The sequence below is a fragment of the Myotis brandtii genome, unplaced genomic scaffold, assembly GCF_000412655.1.
Source record: "Myotis brandtii unplaced genomic scaffold, ASM41265v1 scaffold698, whole genome shotgun sequence".
Taxonomy (NCBI): Eukaryota; Metazoa; Chordata; class Mammalia; order Chiroptera; family Vespertilionidae; genus Myotis; species Myotis brandtii.
This window is the reverse complement of record NW_005370731.1, coordinates 1,065,263-1,077,116: the sequence shown is the minus strand read 5'-3', so window position 1 is coordinate 1,077,116 and position 11,854 is coordinate 1,065,263. Positions and strand designations below refer to the sequence as shown.

Sequence of the window (11,854 nt, the reverse complement as noted above, 5' to 3'; positions counted from 1 at the left end):
CCCCAGCCCCGCCAGCATGGCCGGCCGGACCGTGCGGGCTGAGACCCGGAGCCGGGCCAAGGATGACATCAAGAAGGTGATGGCGACCATCGAGAAGGTCCGGAGATGGTGAGCGCTGTCCCGGGGCCAGGGTCGGGACTGGCAGGGCCGTTCCTCCTCCGAAGGCGTCTGCCCGCCCTTCACCAGCGGTGGCCCAGGTGTTAGGTGTGTCCGCCAGCGGCGCCCCGGATCTACAGAGCTCCGTCCCCTTCTGGCTACACCCTGGGGTCTACAAAGCGTGTGCCCCAGCCGTGCCCTTCCAGAGCAGGAGCCCCCATGTATGCCCAGCCCCCTAAGGCTCTGACACTCCTCCCCAAAGTGTGCCCGACCCCAAGCCAGGCCCGAGCCCGGTGCCCATGTCTACCCCGGGTCTGTGAGCCATGGCCCCCTTCTCTGTCACTGGAGGCACCTCCATGGATGCCCTGGGATCTGCCGGTTGGTTCCCTTTCTCCCTCTAACGATGCCCCATCAGCAAAGCTGCCCCTTCCCTGTGCTCCACCCACCCCTCTGTAGGTACCCCCAGATGTGCCTAGCTGCCGAGGGAGGCTCTCAGCTCCGGCCTCTCTGACCTAGTCCCCCCACTCTCCCACAGGGAGAAGCGCTGGGTGACTGTGGGCGACACGTCCCTTCGTATCTTCAAGTGGGTGCCAGTGGTGGACCCCCAGGAGGAGGTGAGCAAGCTCCCCCACACCAGACCCCGCATCTGTACAACCCCAGGCGAGCCCCTCCCCATCCTGGCCTCCACCTCCAGTCCCCACTCTGAGACCTCAAATGCAGCAGCCCAGACACATGTTAACAATTATTGGCAACTCCACCCCTTCTCCCTTTCTCCTGCTCCAGACCCGGGAATTCAAGACCTCACCCCGTGTGCACCACCTCGTCACCTCACGCAGGGCCTTTCGCTTCTCTGGCCTCCGCTTACTTTTTTGTAGGGTGGGGGCTTTGCAAGCGCTGACTCTGATCCTTACCCCTCTAATCCCCAGGAGCGACGGAGGGCAGGTGGCGGGGCAGAGAGATCCCGAGGTCGGGAGCGTCGGGGTAGGGGTGCCAGCCCCCGAGGGGGTGGTCCCCTCATTCTGCTTGATCTCAATGGTATGTAGGGATCCTGGGACTTGGGGGGGGAGGGGGGGGCTATGGGATTGAAGGAGGGGACTGGGGACCTCAGGCCCAACCCTCTCGACTTTTGCTCTCACAGATGAGAACAGTAACCAGAGTTTCCATTCGGAAGGCTCCCTGCAAAAGGGCACTGAGCCCAGCCCTGGCGGCACCCCGCAGCCCAGCCGCCCTGCCTCACCTTCCGGACCACCGGAAGGGGTCCCGGAGGAAGCCCAGCCTCCACGGCTAGGCCAGGAGAGAGGTAGGACCAGGTGCCACCCAGGAGCCCTCCCTTCTGAGTCTTGTCCTCTCCAAGGTTGAAGCCACCAGCTTATCCCTGTACCTGCTCCCCCTCTTCCGGTGCCTCCTCAGGAGGACTTCCTGACTCCCGCGGAAGGTCAGGGACCTTTCTCTTGACTTCTGGTCTGTTGATAACTTATCACTGGGATTTTCATGTAAATTTAATGATTACCTAAGTGTCGTTCTTTCCCTCGTCCACCTCACGTCAGCTGCCTGAATGTTGGGTCCATATTGACCTTGTTTGCTACTGTGTCTTCAGAACACCACGTGGCACATAGTAGGTGCTCAATAAATATTTGTTTCGAAATCAATAACAGTGCTAATCTTAAGAGTAATTAATAATATGTGATAGTGACAGCTAATACTTATTGAGCTCTTACTGTGTGACAGGCACTCTTCTAAGCTTTTTACATGTTTTATTTTATCTCCTTTAATCCCTACTACAACCCTATGAGGATTATCATCACCATTTATAGATGAGAAACTGACCGCCCAGCTCACCAGCCTTGAGCACGAGTGCTCCTCAGCTTCTCTTTTTTCCATATAGTCAAGGCCCTAGCTGGTCAGTACCTCCTCCCAGCATCGCCCACCTCCCTCTCCCTCCCCAGCCTCTGTCACCTCTCATCCTCACCGAACTCCAGCCTCCTTGCAGGTCTCCTTTCCCTCAGTCACCTCCACGTAGCTGACGGAGCGACTTTTTCTAAAGCACAAGTTTGACGGGGTCATTTTCCTGCTCGCAGGCTTCAGTGGCTCCCAGCTTGCCACTCTGGGCCCTTTGTGAACCGTGCCCTCGTGACCTCATTGTTCCCTTTCAGGAACACCATGATTTGGGCCTATGGCTGTGTCTAGATTGTGCCGTGTGCTTCTGGACCTTTACTAATATAAAAACAATAAGTGGCCTGGATTGAGCACCAGTTAACTATGTGCCAGACACAGTGCTAAGGACTTTACCTGTATTATCTCATTTCATCCTCACACAGGCTCATGTGGCAGCTACTATTAACTACCTACATTTTACAGGCGGGGAAACTGAGGTCCAGAGAAATTAGGTCACTAGCCCAAGGTTAGGATTTGAACCCCGGCAGTCCAACCCCAGAATCTGTGCTCCCGAAGTGCCTGTTCCCTCTGCCTAACATGCGCTCCACCTCCCCATCTGCCTGGTCAGATCTTACTCACCCATCAGGATCCCAGCTAATGTCCTTCCCGTGTCTTTTCCTGGGTGCAGCCAGGTGCTGGCTCCCTCCTGGTGCTCCCACAGCCGGGGCTTATGTGACTGGTGTTTGTTTCCCCCCGGCCTGTGCTGTGGCTCAGAGCGGCTGCTCAGGGACTATCTGTTACCTTGACGTTCCAGATCCCGGGGGTATCACTGCAGGCGGCACCGATGAACCCCCAATGCTGACCAAGGAGGAGCCTGTCCCAGAGTTGCTGGAGGCTGAGGTGAGAGAGGCCAGAAGGCTGGACTCCCGGGTCTTGGAGGGAATGGGGCTCGGGGGCAGCACAAGGCTTGGGGGCTGCGCTCCTGAGGTCTGGGGGGGAAATGCGGACTCAGACACAGCTGAGGGCTCAGAGCTGGGATCTCGGGACGGAAAAGGAAAGGGTGTCTTAGAAACAGAGTCCTGCGGGCCAGCTCAGGGCTGACCTAAGACCATTAAAAGCCTGAAAAGATCATGGTGCTCCTCCAAGTATTATTTTTTAAAACGGTAAATGATACAATGAGCTTAAGAAAGTCCCCCACAAAGTTGACTTCCTACAGGGACTACCTTGATGTATTTCCCAGAAATACCAAATACCAGTTTCTTTCCCCAAAACAGTATGTGTTATGTCCAGTCCCCCATTTAATCTGCATTCTGGGTCCCTGGCTCTGGGCTAGACTCCTGGGTCCGGGAGGGGCATGGAGTGGAGGCTTTGGAGAAAGCAGAGGCGAGGAGGCTGCACTCCTGGGCCCGGGGGAGCTCATGCCTGTCCGCCCTTCCTCTCCAGGCCCCCGAAGCTTACCCTGTCTTTGAGCCAGTGCCACCTGTCCCCGAGGCAGCCCAGGGTGACACCGAGGACTCGGAGGGCGCCCCCCCACTCAAGCGCATCTGCCCCAATGCCCCCGACCCCTGAGAAGCTGGTCTGTCTTTCCTGTTGCCCCAGGGGCCCCTTTGATTTTTTACAAATAAAGACCCTTTTGTAATTTTGTGTCACGTCATTTCCCGGTCAGGGCTGGGGAGGTCTGTGGAGCCAGCTTTGTCTCCTGCTCCACTTCTCAGATGGTGTCACTTGAAGCTCTGAGAGGATCTTCCTATAGTCACACCATGAGTCGGACATGGAATGGGGGCTTGAGCCAGGACCCTGTCTCCCTGACGCTCCCTCCACCCTGCCCTGTACCCCTGACCTTTGACCCTTCCTGACCTTCAGCCAGAGGAGGAATCCAGGGACCTGGGCCCAGCAATGGCCAAAGCTCTGGGCACCAAGGCCCACGATTCCCATCCATACACAGGGAAATGGAGGCCAAGAGGGACTTCGGGGCCCGGGATGGCCCAACCCGTCTGCTGCCCTCAGGAAGCTGCAGCATCGTACCTCGCTGCCTCTGCGCAGTCATTCCTCCTCTGGAACCTGCCCACACTCGGGGTTGAGTCTTATTTGTCCCCAGCTCCATCACCACCTCCTCCAGAAAGCCTTCCTTGGCCCCAGGCATAGTCGGGTTCCCTTCTTTTGGGCTCCCTCTGTGCTTCCTTCCCTTTGCCTCAGTATTTATCAGGCTGTTTGGGCTGGCTGGTTTGTGTGTCTTCTTCACAAGGTGTGAGCTTCTGAGGGCAGAACTTGGTCCCCAGTTTTCTTAGCACCAACTGGGCACAGAGCTGTCATAGCAACTGTTTGGTGAATGAATGAATGAATGAATGGGCTGAGGCTATCCAGGAAGGCTTCTCTGAGGAGGTGGCACATGAGCTAAGCTCTGAGACATGAACCTCAGTGTGCTAGAACTGAAGTCAGAAGTCCTGGTCCAAGTCCTGGCTCTGTTACTAGCTGTGTGGCTCTGCATGGGCTATTTCCCTCCCCTTAATTTGTTCATCTGAGCCATGGGGGCAATAACTAGACCTCATCTGTCCCGGTGGTTTATGGGAACCTTCAGATAATGTAAAGCACCGTCATTATTCTGTGCCTACAAAAGAGTTAGGGTCAGGTGTATTAGCCCTACTTTTATATTTTATTTTATTATTATTTTTTAAATCCTCACCTGAAAATATGTTTATTGATTTTAGAGAGAGGAAGGGAAAGAGAGAAACATCGATGTGAAAGAGACACATTGGCCGGTTGCCTCCCATATGCGCCCCGACCAGGGACCAAGCCCGGCGCAACCTAGGTATGTGCCCTGACTGGGAATCAAACCCCCAACCTCTCAGTGTACAGGGTGACGCTCCAATCAACTGAGCCATCTGGCCAGGCCCAGCCCTATTTTTATTTTTAACAAAGGAAGAGACTGAGGTTCACAGAGAATCAAATTGGGACTTTAAAGAACTATTAAAAAATATAAGGGTGATTCACGACAGCAGCTGCAGTAGCAGTTGAGCCAGAGCTGGCCAGGGGAGCCAGGTGTGTAGTGATGTGATATATTCATTTTCTGTTGCTGCTATAACAAAATACCACAAACTTAGTGGCTAAAAACAACACAAATTTATTAACTTACTGCCTAGAGGTCAGAAGTCCAAAGTAAGTGTTAACGGGTTAAAGCAGGGGTGGGCAAACTTTTTGACTCGAGGGCCACAATGGGTTCTTAAACTGGACCGGAGGGCCGGAACAAAAGCATGGATGGAGTGTTTGTGTGAACTAATATAAATTCAAAGTAAACATCATTACATAAAAGGGTACGGTCTTTTTTTTTTTTAGTTTTATTCATTTCAAACGGCCCGAGGGCCGTAGTTTGCCGGCTGGGTTAAAGTCTGGGTGTCGGCGGGGCTGGTTCCTTCCCGCGGCTCATGGGGAGAACGTTTCCCTGCCTTCTCCCGTTTCTGCAGACCTCCTGCATTTTTTGGCTCCGTTCATCTTCAAACCTAGCAGCATAGCATCTCTCCCCCCCCACACCCCCTCTCTCCTTCCATCAGCACGTCTCCTTTTCTGTCTTTCTCCTGCCTCCCTTTTCTAAGGACCCGTGTGATGACATTGGACCTGGATGACCCAGGATAATCTTCCCGTCTCAAGGCCCTTAATTTATTTATTTATTTATTTTTTTGAATATATTTTATTGATTTTTTACAGAGAGGAAGGGAGAGGGACAGAGAGTTAGAAACATCAATGAGAGAGAAGCATCAATCAGCTGCCTCCTGCTCGCCCCCCCACTGGGGATGTGCCCGCAACCAAGGTACATGCCCTTGGCCGGAATCGAACCTGGGACCCTTCAGTCCGCAGGCTGACGCTGTATCCACTGAGCCAAACCGGCCAGGGCAAGGCCCTTAATTTAATCACAGCTGCAAAGTCTCATTTGGTGGATACAGTAACATAGTCCCCAGTTCTGGGATTGGGGCATGCACATCTTTGGAGGGCATCATTCAGCCTCACCAATAATCTCAGCCATTTTCTGGGTGTGTGGGTCATCTCATTATTCCCCTCAACCACCCCATGAGGTGATGAGAGTGCTCTGTAAAGTGCCTTGTATGGGTCAGTAGTACAGTATTATGGTCCAGAATTCAGGCTCTGGGTCTGAATCTTGGTGTCTCCATTCAATCACTGTGTTACCTTGAACAAGAGACTTATCTCTGTGCCTCCGTTTTCTTATCTGTAACATTCACCTGGTGAGACTATTGTGAGGATTAAATGAGGCTATACATAGAGAGAGAGTCCTTGGCTTGGCACATAGTAAGTGCTCAATAAATGGCAGCTGTTTTTCCCGTTACCCCATTTTACAGATGAGGATACTAGGGTTTAGGGATAGAGGCCAGAGGCTTGCCTGTCAGTCAGACTGGGGAGGAGGAGTCCATTTCTGAACAGCCTTGAAAGGCTAAAGCTTGAGTCTCCCTGATTCCTGTCCTCCTCCTGGTCCCAGCTCCCAAGCCCCAGGCATCTGTTCTTTAGCCCAGGCCTATGCAACCCCTACTCCCCTACTAGTGACCTGGGATAAAAGCCACCTTTTCCATAGCCACACCCCTAACATCACCTTACCATGCCCACCCCACCCCTCCCCCTGACCATACTCTCTATCCCTGGCTCTGGGGCCCCAGTGCTACTCTCCCTCTGTCACTCTCTCTTCTTCCTGATCCCTTAAATCCCTCTTGCCCTGGCCTAGCTCTTCTCTCCATGGAGCTCTTCTCCCTGCTGGGTCCCAGCTACTCCTTGAATCTCTGCCTCCAAGTTCTGCCCCCACCTCCAGACTCAAGAGCAGATGCCTTTAGACTTCTCCCCTGGATGTCCCAGACCCTCAGCCTCTGCCTTCTCCTAACGTGTTTCCACCATCCCCTGTGCAGGGAAGTAGCCCCCCCCCACCCAATGCCAGGAGTTGGCTCAGATGGGAGCATCCAGAAGTCACAGTCAATGTCCCATGTGTTATCATGTCCCATTAAGTCTCTGTTCTAAGTACCCTCCCCTACGCCCCTTTCTCTAGGGCCCCGCTGTTTCCTGGGTGCCTCTCTGTAGGTTTCCCTGCTTCACTCTTGCCCACCCCCAGTCCGTTCTCTGCAGAGCAGGTGGGCAGTCTCAGAAACCCGAACCTGTTCATGCTGCTGCCCTGGGTTAGAACCCTCCAGTTCGCATTACCTGCAGGACGGAGCCCACACTCTGACACGCCACCCTGCACAGCTGCCCTCAGAGCTGCTTATAATCGCTCCCAAATGCACTCGCTGTTTTTCATCTCTGAGGCTTAGCCCATGCTATTTGCTCTGTCCAGAGGGCCCCTCTCATCCCCTCTTCCGCTGGCAGATGCCTTCTTGTTTTTCAAGCCTCTGCTTCCTGGCGGGGTCTTTCCTTTCATGCCCCCTGCCCCTCTTCTGCCATTTCATGGAGCACTGGTTATTGTCCTGATGGTCTGGGTTTGCTTTGGCACCGGACTGTGAGCTCCACTAGGGAGGGGAATTCCTTTATTCACAGCAACATGTATTGTGGGTACTGCTTGCTGGGTACTTTTCTAGGCCCTGGGGATACAACATAAAATAGAAAATATCCCTGCCTCATGGAGCTTACTTTCAGTAAATTATATCATATGTAGGAAGTTATAACTACTTTTTAAAAAACAGAGTAAGGAAGATGGGGAAAGAATGGATTGCAATTTTAAATGGGGAGCTCAGGGAAGGCCATACTAAGAGACATTTAAAGAAAAGCTTGAAGGAGGTAAGGGAGAGAGCCATGCAGATATCTGGGGGAAGAGAATCCTGGGCAGATGGAACAGCCAATGCAAAGGTCCTGAGGGGGAGCATGCCTGGCAATGAGATCAGTGTGGCTGGAGCTGAGGGAGGGAGAGAGGAAGGAGAGAGAGAGAGGTATGTTGGAGGGAAATGAGGTCAGGTCAGGGAGGGCCTCATAGGCAAGGCAGGCACATATTCTGTCGTTCAAACTTTGAGAATAAAAGAGGATGATGCATTTATAATTATGCCCAGATAACAGGTGACACCTGGGGTAACCAGAGTGTATGGTCATTCTGTTGGAGGCCATCGTCAGGGCTTTGGGTTTTACCCTGGAAGAGATGAAGAATTATTGAAGGGGTCTCAGCAGAGGATGACATGATCAGACTTAGATTCCCCAACTAATATCCTATATAATAAAAGGCTAATATGCAAATCGACCGAACGGCAGAATGACCGGTCGCTATGACGCGCACTGACCACCAGGGGGCAGATGCTCAACGCAGGAGCTGCCCCCTGGTGGTCAGTGCACTCCCACAGGGGAACGCCTTTCAGCCAGAAGCCAGGTTCATGGCTGGGAGCGCAGCAGCCATGGTGGGAGTCTCTCCCATCCCTGTGGCAGCACTAAGGATGTCTGACTGACGGCTTAGGCCCGCCCCCCGCAGGGAGCGGGCCTAAGCTGTCAGTCAGACATCCCCTGAGGGCTCCTGGACTGTGAGAGGGCTCAGGCCGGGCTGAGGGACCCTCCCCCACCCCCGAGTGCACGAATTTCATGCACTGGGCCTCTAGTCTATATATACCCAAGTGACTGAACCACCGAATGACTGATTGACCGGTGGCTATGATGTGCACTGACCACCAGGGGGCAGACACTCAATGCAGGAGCTTCCCCCTGGTGGTCAAGTGTGTTCCCACAGCCAACCTCCCACGGTGTCCCTTCCCCTCCCTCTCCCCGCCTCCCCACCCAAGCTGGCCAGCCCAATTGGATTGCCAGCCAGGCCAAGGGACCCTACCCATGCACAAACTAGAGGCACCAGGCCTCTAGTTTACTTATAAGTTTGTTTTTCTTTTCTGTTGAGGCAAAATATCCATATAATGAAATGCCCAGTTGTTAACTGTATGATTCAGTCAGTTTCAACACATGCATACATCTGCATAACACAAGCCCTTATCAAATACATCACTATCTTCCCCCAATTCCTGTTGCCCCTTCCTGTTGCCCTTGTCCCCCCTTTCTGTCCCAACTTCCCAGAGGCAACCATTGTTCTGATTTTGGTTTTGACGAGGTTCACCTGTTGTACATGTTCATATGCATGGACTTATGCAGTATGTGCTCATTTGCATCTATTCGTTCACTCAGCATAATGTGTGTTTTTTTAAAATATATTTTATTGATTTTTTACAGAGAGGAAGGGAGATAGAGAGTTAGAAACATCGATGAGAGAGAAACATCGATCAGCTGCCTCCTGCACACCTCCTACTGGGGATGTGCCCACAACCAAGGTACATGCCCTTGACCGGAATCGAACCTGGGACCTTTCAGTCCGCAGGCCGATGCTCTATCCACTGAGCCAAACCGGTTAGGGCAGCATAATGTTTTTGAGAGGCATCCATACTGTTGCCTGGATCCTTAGTCTGTCCCTTTCTATTGCTTGGTGGTATTCCAGAGTTGGGTTTGACTCGGATTGCTCTGCCAGGTGGAGAACAGATGGCTCTAACTCCTCTCCGTTTCTAGCTCCCTGGACAAGCCTGTCAGGCCTGGGGCTCAGCGCCCCAGGTGAGTGTACCCCAAGGAGACACAGGACCCTTTCTTAGGGACCCTTTTAGAATGTAGAGTTTGTGGCATCAGTCCCCAGAAATCTGGGGAGACAGAACTATATCAGGGGCAGGATCTAGAGTGACGAAGCACTTCAAGTTCCATGTCCCAAGAAACCACTCAGTCCTGGGCAAACTGGGATGGTTGGTCACTAGCAGGATCCCACCACTGCCCCTTCTCACCCCAGACTGCACTGCCTTCCTCCTAAGGACTGATTTTCCTGAAACTAAACTGGTCTGTTCCTCCCCTGCTCTGAACTCCCCAAGGCTCCCCTTGCCTTTGCCTGGCAACCCAAATGACACACAGGTGTACTCCGATTTTGGGGTCCCACCACAAACCACCATAATAAAGCAAGTACCACAAGAAAGCGAGTCATGATCTTTTTGCTGGTGGAGGGTCTTGCCTTCTGTTTGTAAAAACCGCAACACCTCTGAGGCACAATAAAATGAGGTTTGCCTGTACTTAGCCTACAGCACTGGTTCTCAAACTTGCTGCACATTGAAACTGCCTGGGATTTCATACCTGGCTCCTGCCCCAGACACTTTCATTGGTGTGGGAGGTGACGTGGGCATTGGGATTTGTAAAAGCTCCACAGGTGATAGAGTTTGGGAACCACTGGCCTATCGATATGATCTGCTTGGCTTACCTGGTGTTGAATATATTGCAAACATTTAAAATCAAGTGATTTCATATAAAAAAAATCTGAACTCTCAGCTCTTTTTGATGAGCAGATGGTCTGAGACATTGCGGCTGCCTCCAGGCGTGGTAATCACCAGGGGTGGTGGAGCGCTGGCTGCCGCAGAGACAGAGCGTGCGTTCCTGTCGCCACAATCCCCACTGCTCCTTAGTGTCTTAGTCCTCATTTGTGTCCATTTGCATGGCCTGCCGGCTAATGTCCGGGCCCTGCAGCCAGGCACTGTAGGCCTTCCAGGTGCAGGTCTCTGCTTACCTCCTCAGCCTCTTCAGCTACTGTTCCAGAATGCTCATGCCACTTCCTGCCCTCCGGCCACGGGGCCTCATGGTTCCCTTTCACAGCTGCCTTTGCCCATGCAGTTCTCCCACCAAACTTGCTCAGCGTGGCCCCTGCCCATCTCTCACTCCTCTCCCCTTACCCTGCAACACACGGAAGTAGTCCTCTCTGGGCACCTGCTGTTCCCTGGCCTGGGTAACTTCCCTTCCTTTCTTCCTGGCCAGTGCCTGCTTATCTTTCAGGCCTTGGCTTAGCTCTGACCTTCTTCAGGAAGGTTCCCTGACGCTCAGACTAGTCACTGGACCTCCCCTTTTGCTTGCCATCTCACTTCCCCGGCTAGAATGAGGCCGAGGGCTACAGCTGTCCTGGGGTCTATCTAGGTGTTCATTCAGGGTAAACGGATGAAAGAACAAAATAAGCACACGTCCCTTTCTCCACCCCTCTTCTGCTTGCGTTTCTCTGACAGCACTGGGCCCTCCGTCCTCCTGGAGACCCAGGCCTCCCTGAGCTCAGGCCCATCTCACAGTGGCCCACCCTGTGGCTCCCCACTTTCAGAAGGCGCACGCGGACCAGGCTCACGCAGCCACCGCAGTCCCCACACCGGGACGGGCGCCTGCACTGCTGCAGGGCAGGGCCGTGTCTGGTGGGCGCCTCTGCCCTGCACGGGGCAGACTCTTCCTCTCCATCCCGCGCATTTGTTCGCTTCCTCTCCAACCCCGTGCATTTGTTCGCTTCCTCTCCATCCCGCGCATTTGTTCGCTTCCTCTCCACCCCGCGCATTTCTGCCCCCGCGCATTAGTTCGCTTCCTCTCCATCCCGCGCATTTGTTCGGGGCTTTCTGGTGGCAGTGGCTTTGCGGCTGGTCCCTCCGTCTCCCGGCAGCTCTGGGAGGGAGCTGTGGTGGGGACGGGCCCAGACCCAGGGTGGGGATGGGCTTTTCCAGGTCCGACCGATCGGCTGAGGGGCCTCGGGCAGGCACTTACCCGCCTGGGCCTTTTGGCCTCTGAAACATGAAGCCAACCATCTTTTCCTCATCTCTGGGCCGTCCGTCTGTCAACCTTGTCAGGAACGGCCGGCATCTGAGACGCTGTGTGTGAACCAAATGGCTGGAAAGTGAATATTTCCACCTTTCACTTTTAGACTCACCGCTAGGGAATTTAGGAAGTGCAGTGCCGAAGGAAAGAAAGTAGCACTGCCTGCAGTGTGTGACAACCCCGCTGAGGAGTTAATGTACATCTTTGAAGATGTTGTGAGGCGGGTGGGATCCATGAAAACTGCCCCAACGGGGCGCCCGCGCTGGTCCGGCGGCTGTGAGCGCGGCCG

At 53.7% G+C, this 11,854-nt stretch overlaps 1 protein-coding gene across 1 annotated transcript; it reads left to right on the top strand.

Annotated features, from left to right (window-relative positions):
* Nucleotides 1-6: 6 nt before the first annotated feature.
* On the top strand, nucleotides 7-3,610 carry BCL7C (B-cell CLL/lymphoma 7C). The gene is made up of 6 exons (XM_005882051.2): nucleotides 7-108; nucleotides 632-710; nucleotides 1,023-1,131; nucleotides 1,235-1,396; nucleotides 2,786-2,871; nucleotides 3,415-3,610. Exons 1-6 carry the CDS (start codon nucleotides 17-19, stop codon nucleotides 3,538-3,540), a joined length of 654 nt encoding a protein of 217 aa, XP_005882113.1. The 5' UTR covers nucleotides 7-16; the 3' UTR covers nucleotides 3,541-3,610.
* The last annotated feature ends 8,244 nt before the right edge of the window (nucleotides 3,611-11,854 follow it).

What these genes read in the sequence shown, in the direction of transcription:
- BCL7C (XM_005882051.2), top strand. Translation starts at nt 17, where the DNA reads ATGGCCGGCCGGACCGTGCGGGCTGAGACCCGGAGCCGGGCCAAGGAT. An exon ending in CATTCTGCTTGATCTCAATG is followed by an intron (nt 1,132 to 1,234) that starts GTATGTAGGGAT and finishes TTGCTCTCACAG; the next exon opens with ATGAGAACAGTAACCAGAGT. An exon ending in CAGAGTTGCTGGAGGCTGAG is followed by an intron (nt 2,872 to 3,414) that starts GTGAGAGAGGCC and finishes CTTCCTCTCCAG; the next exon opens with GCCCCCGAAGCTTACCCTGT.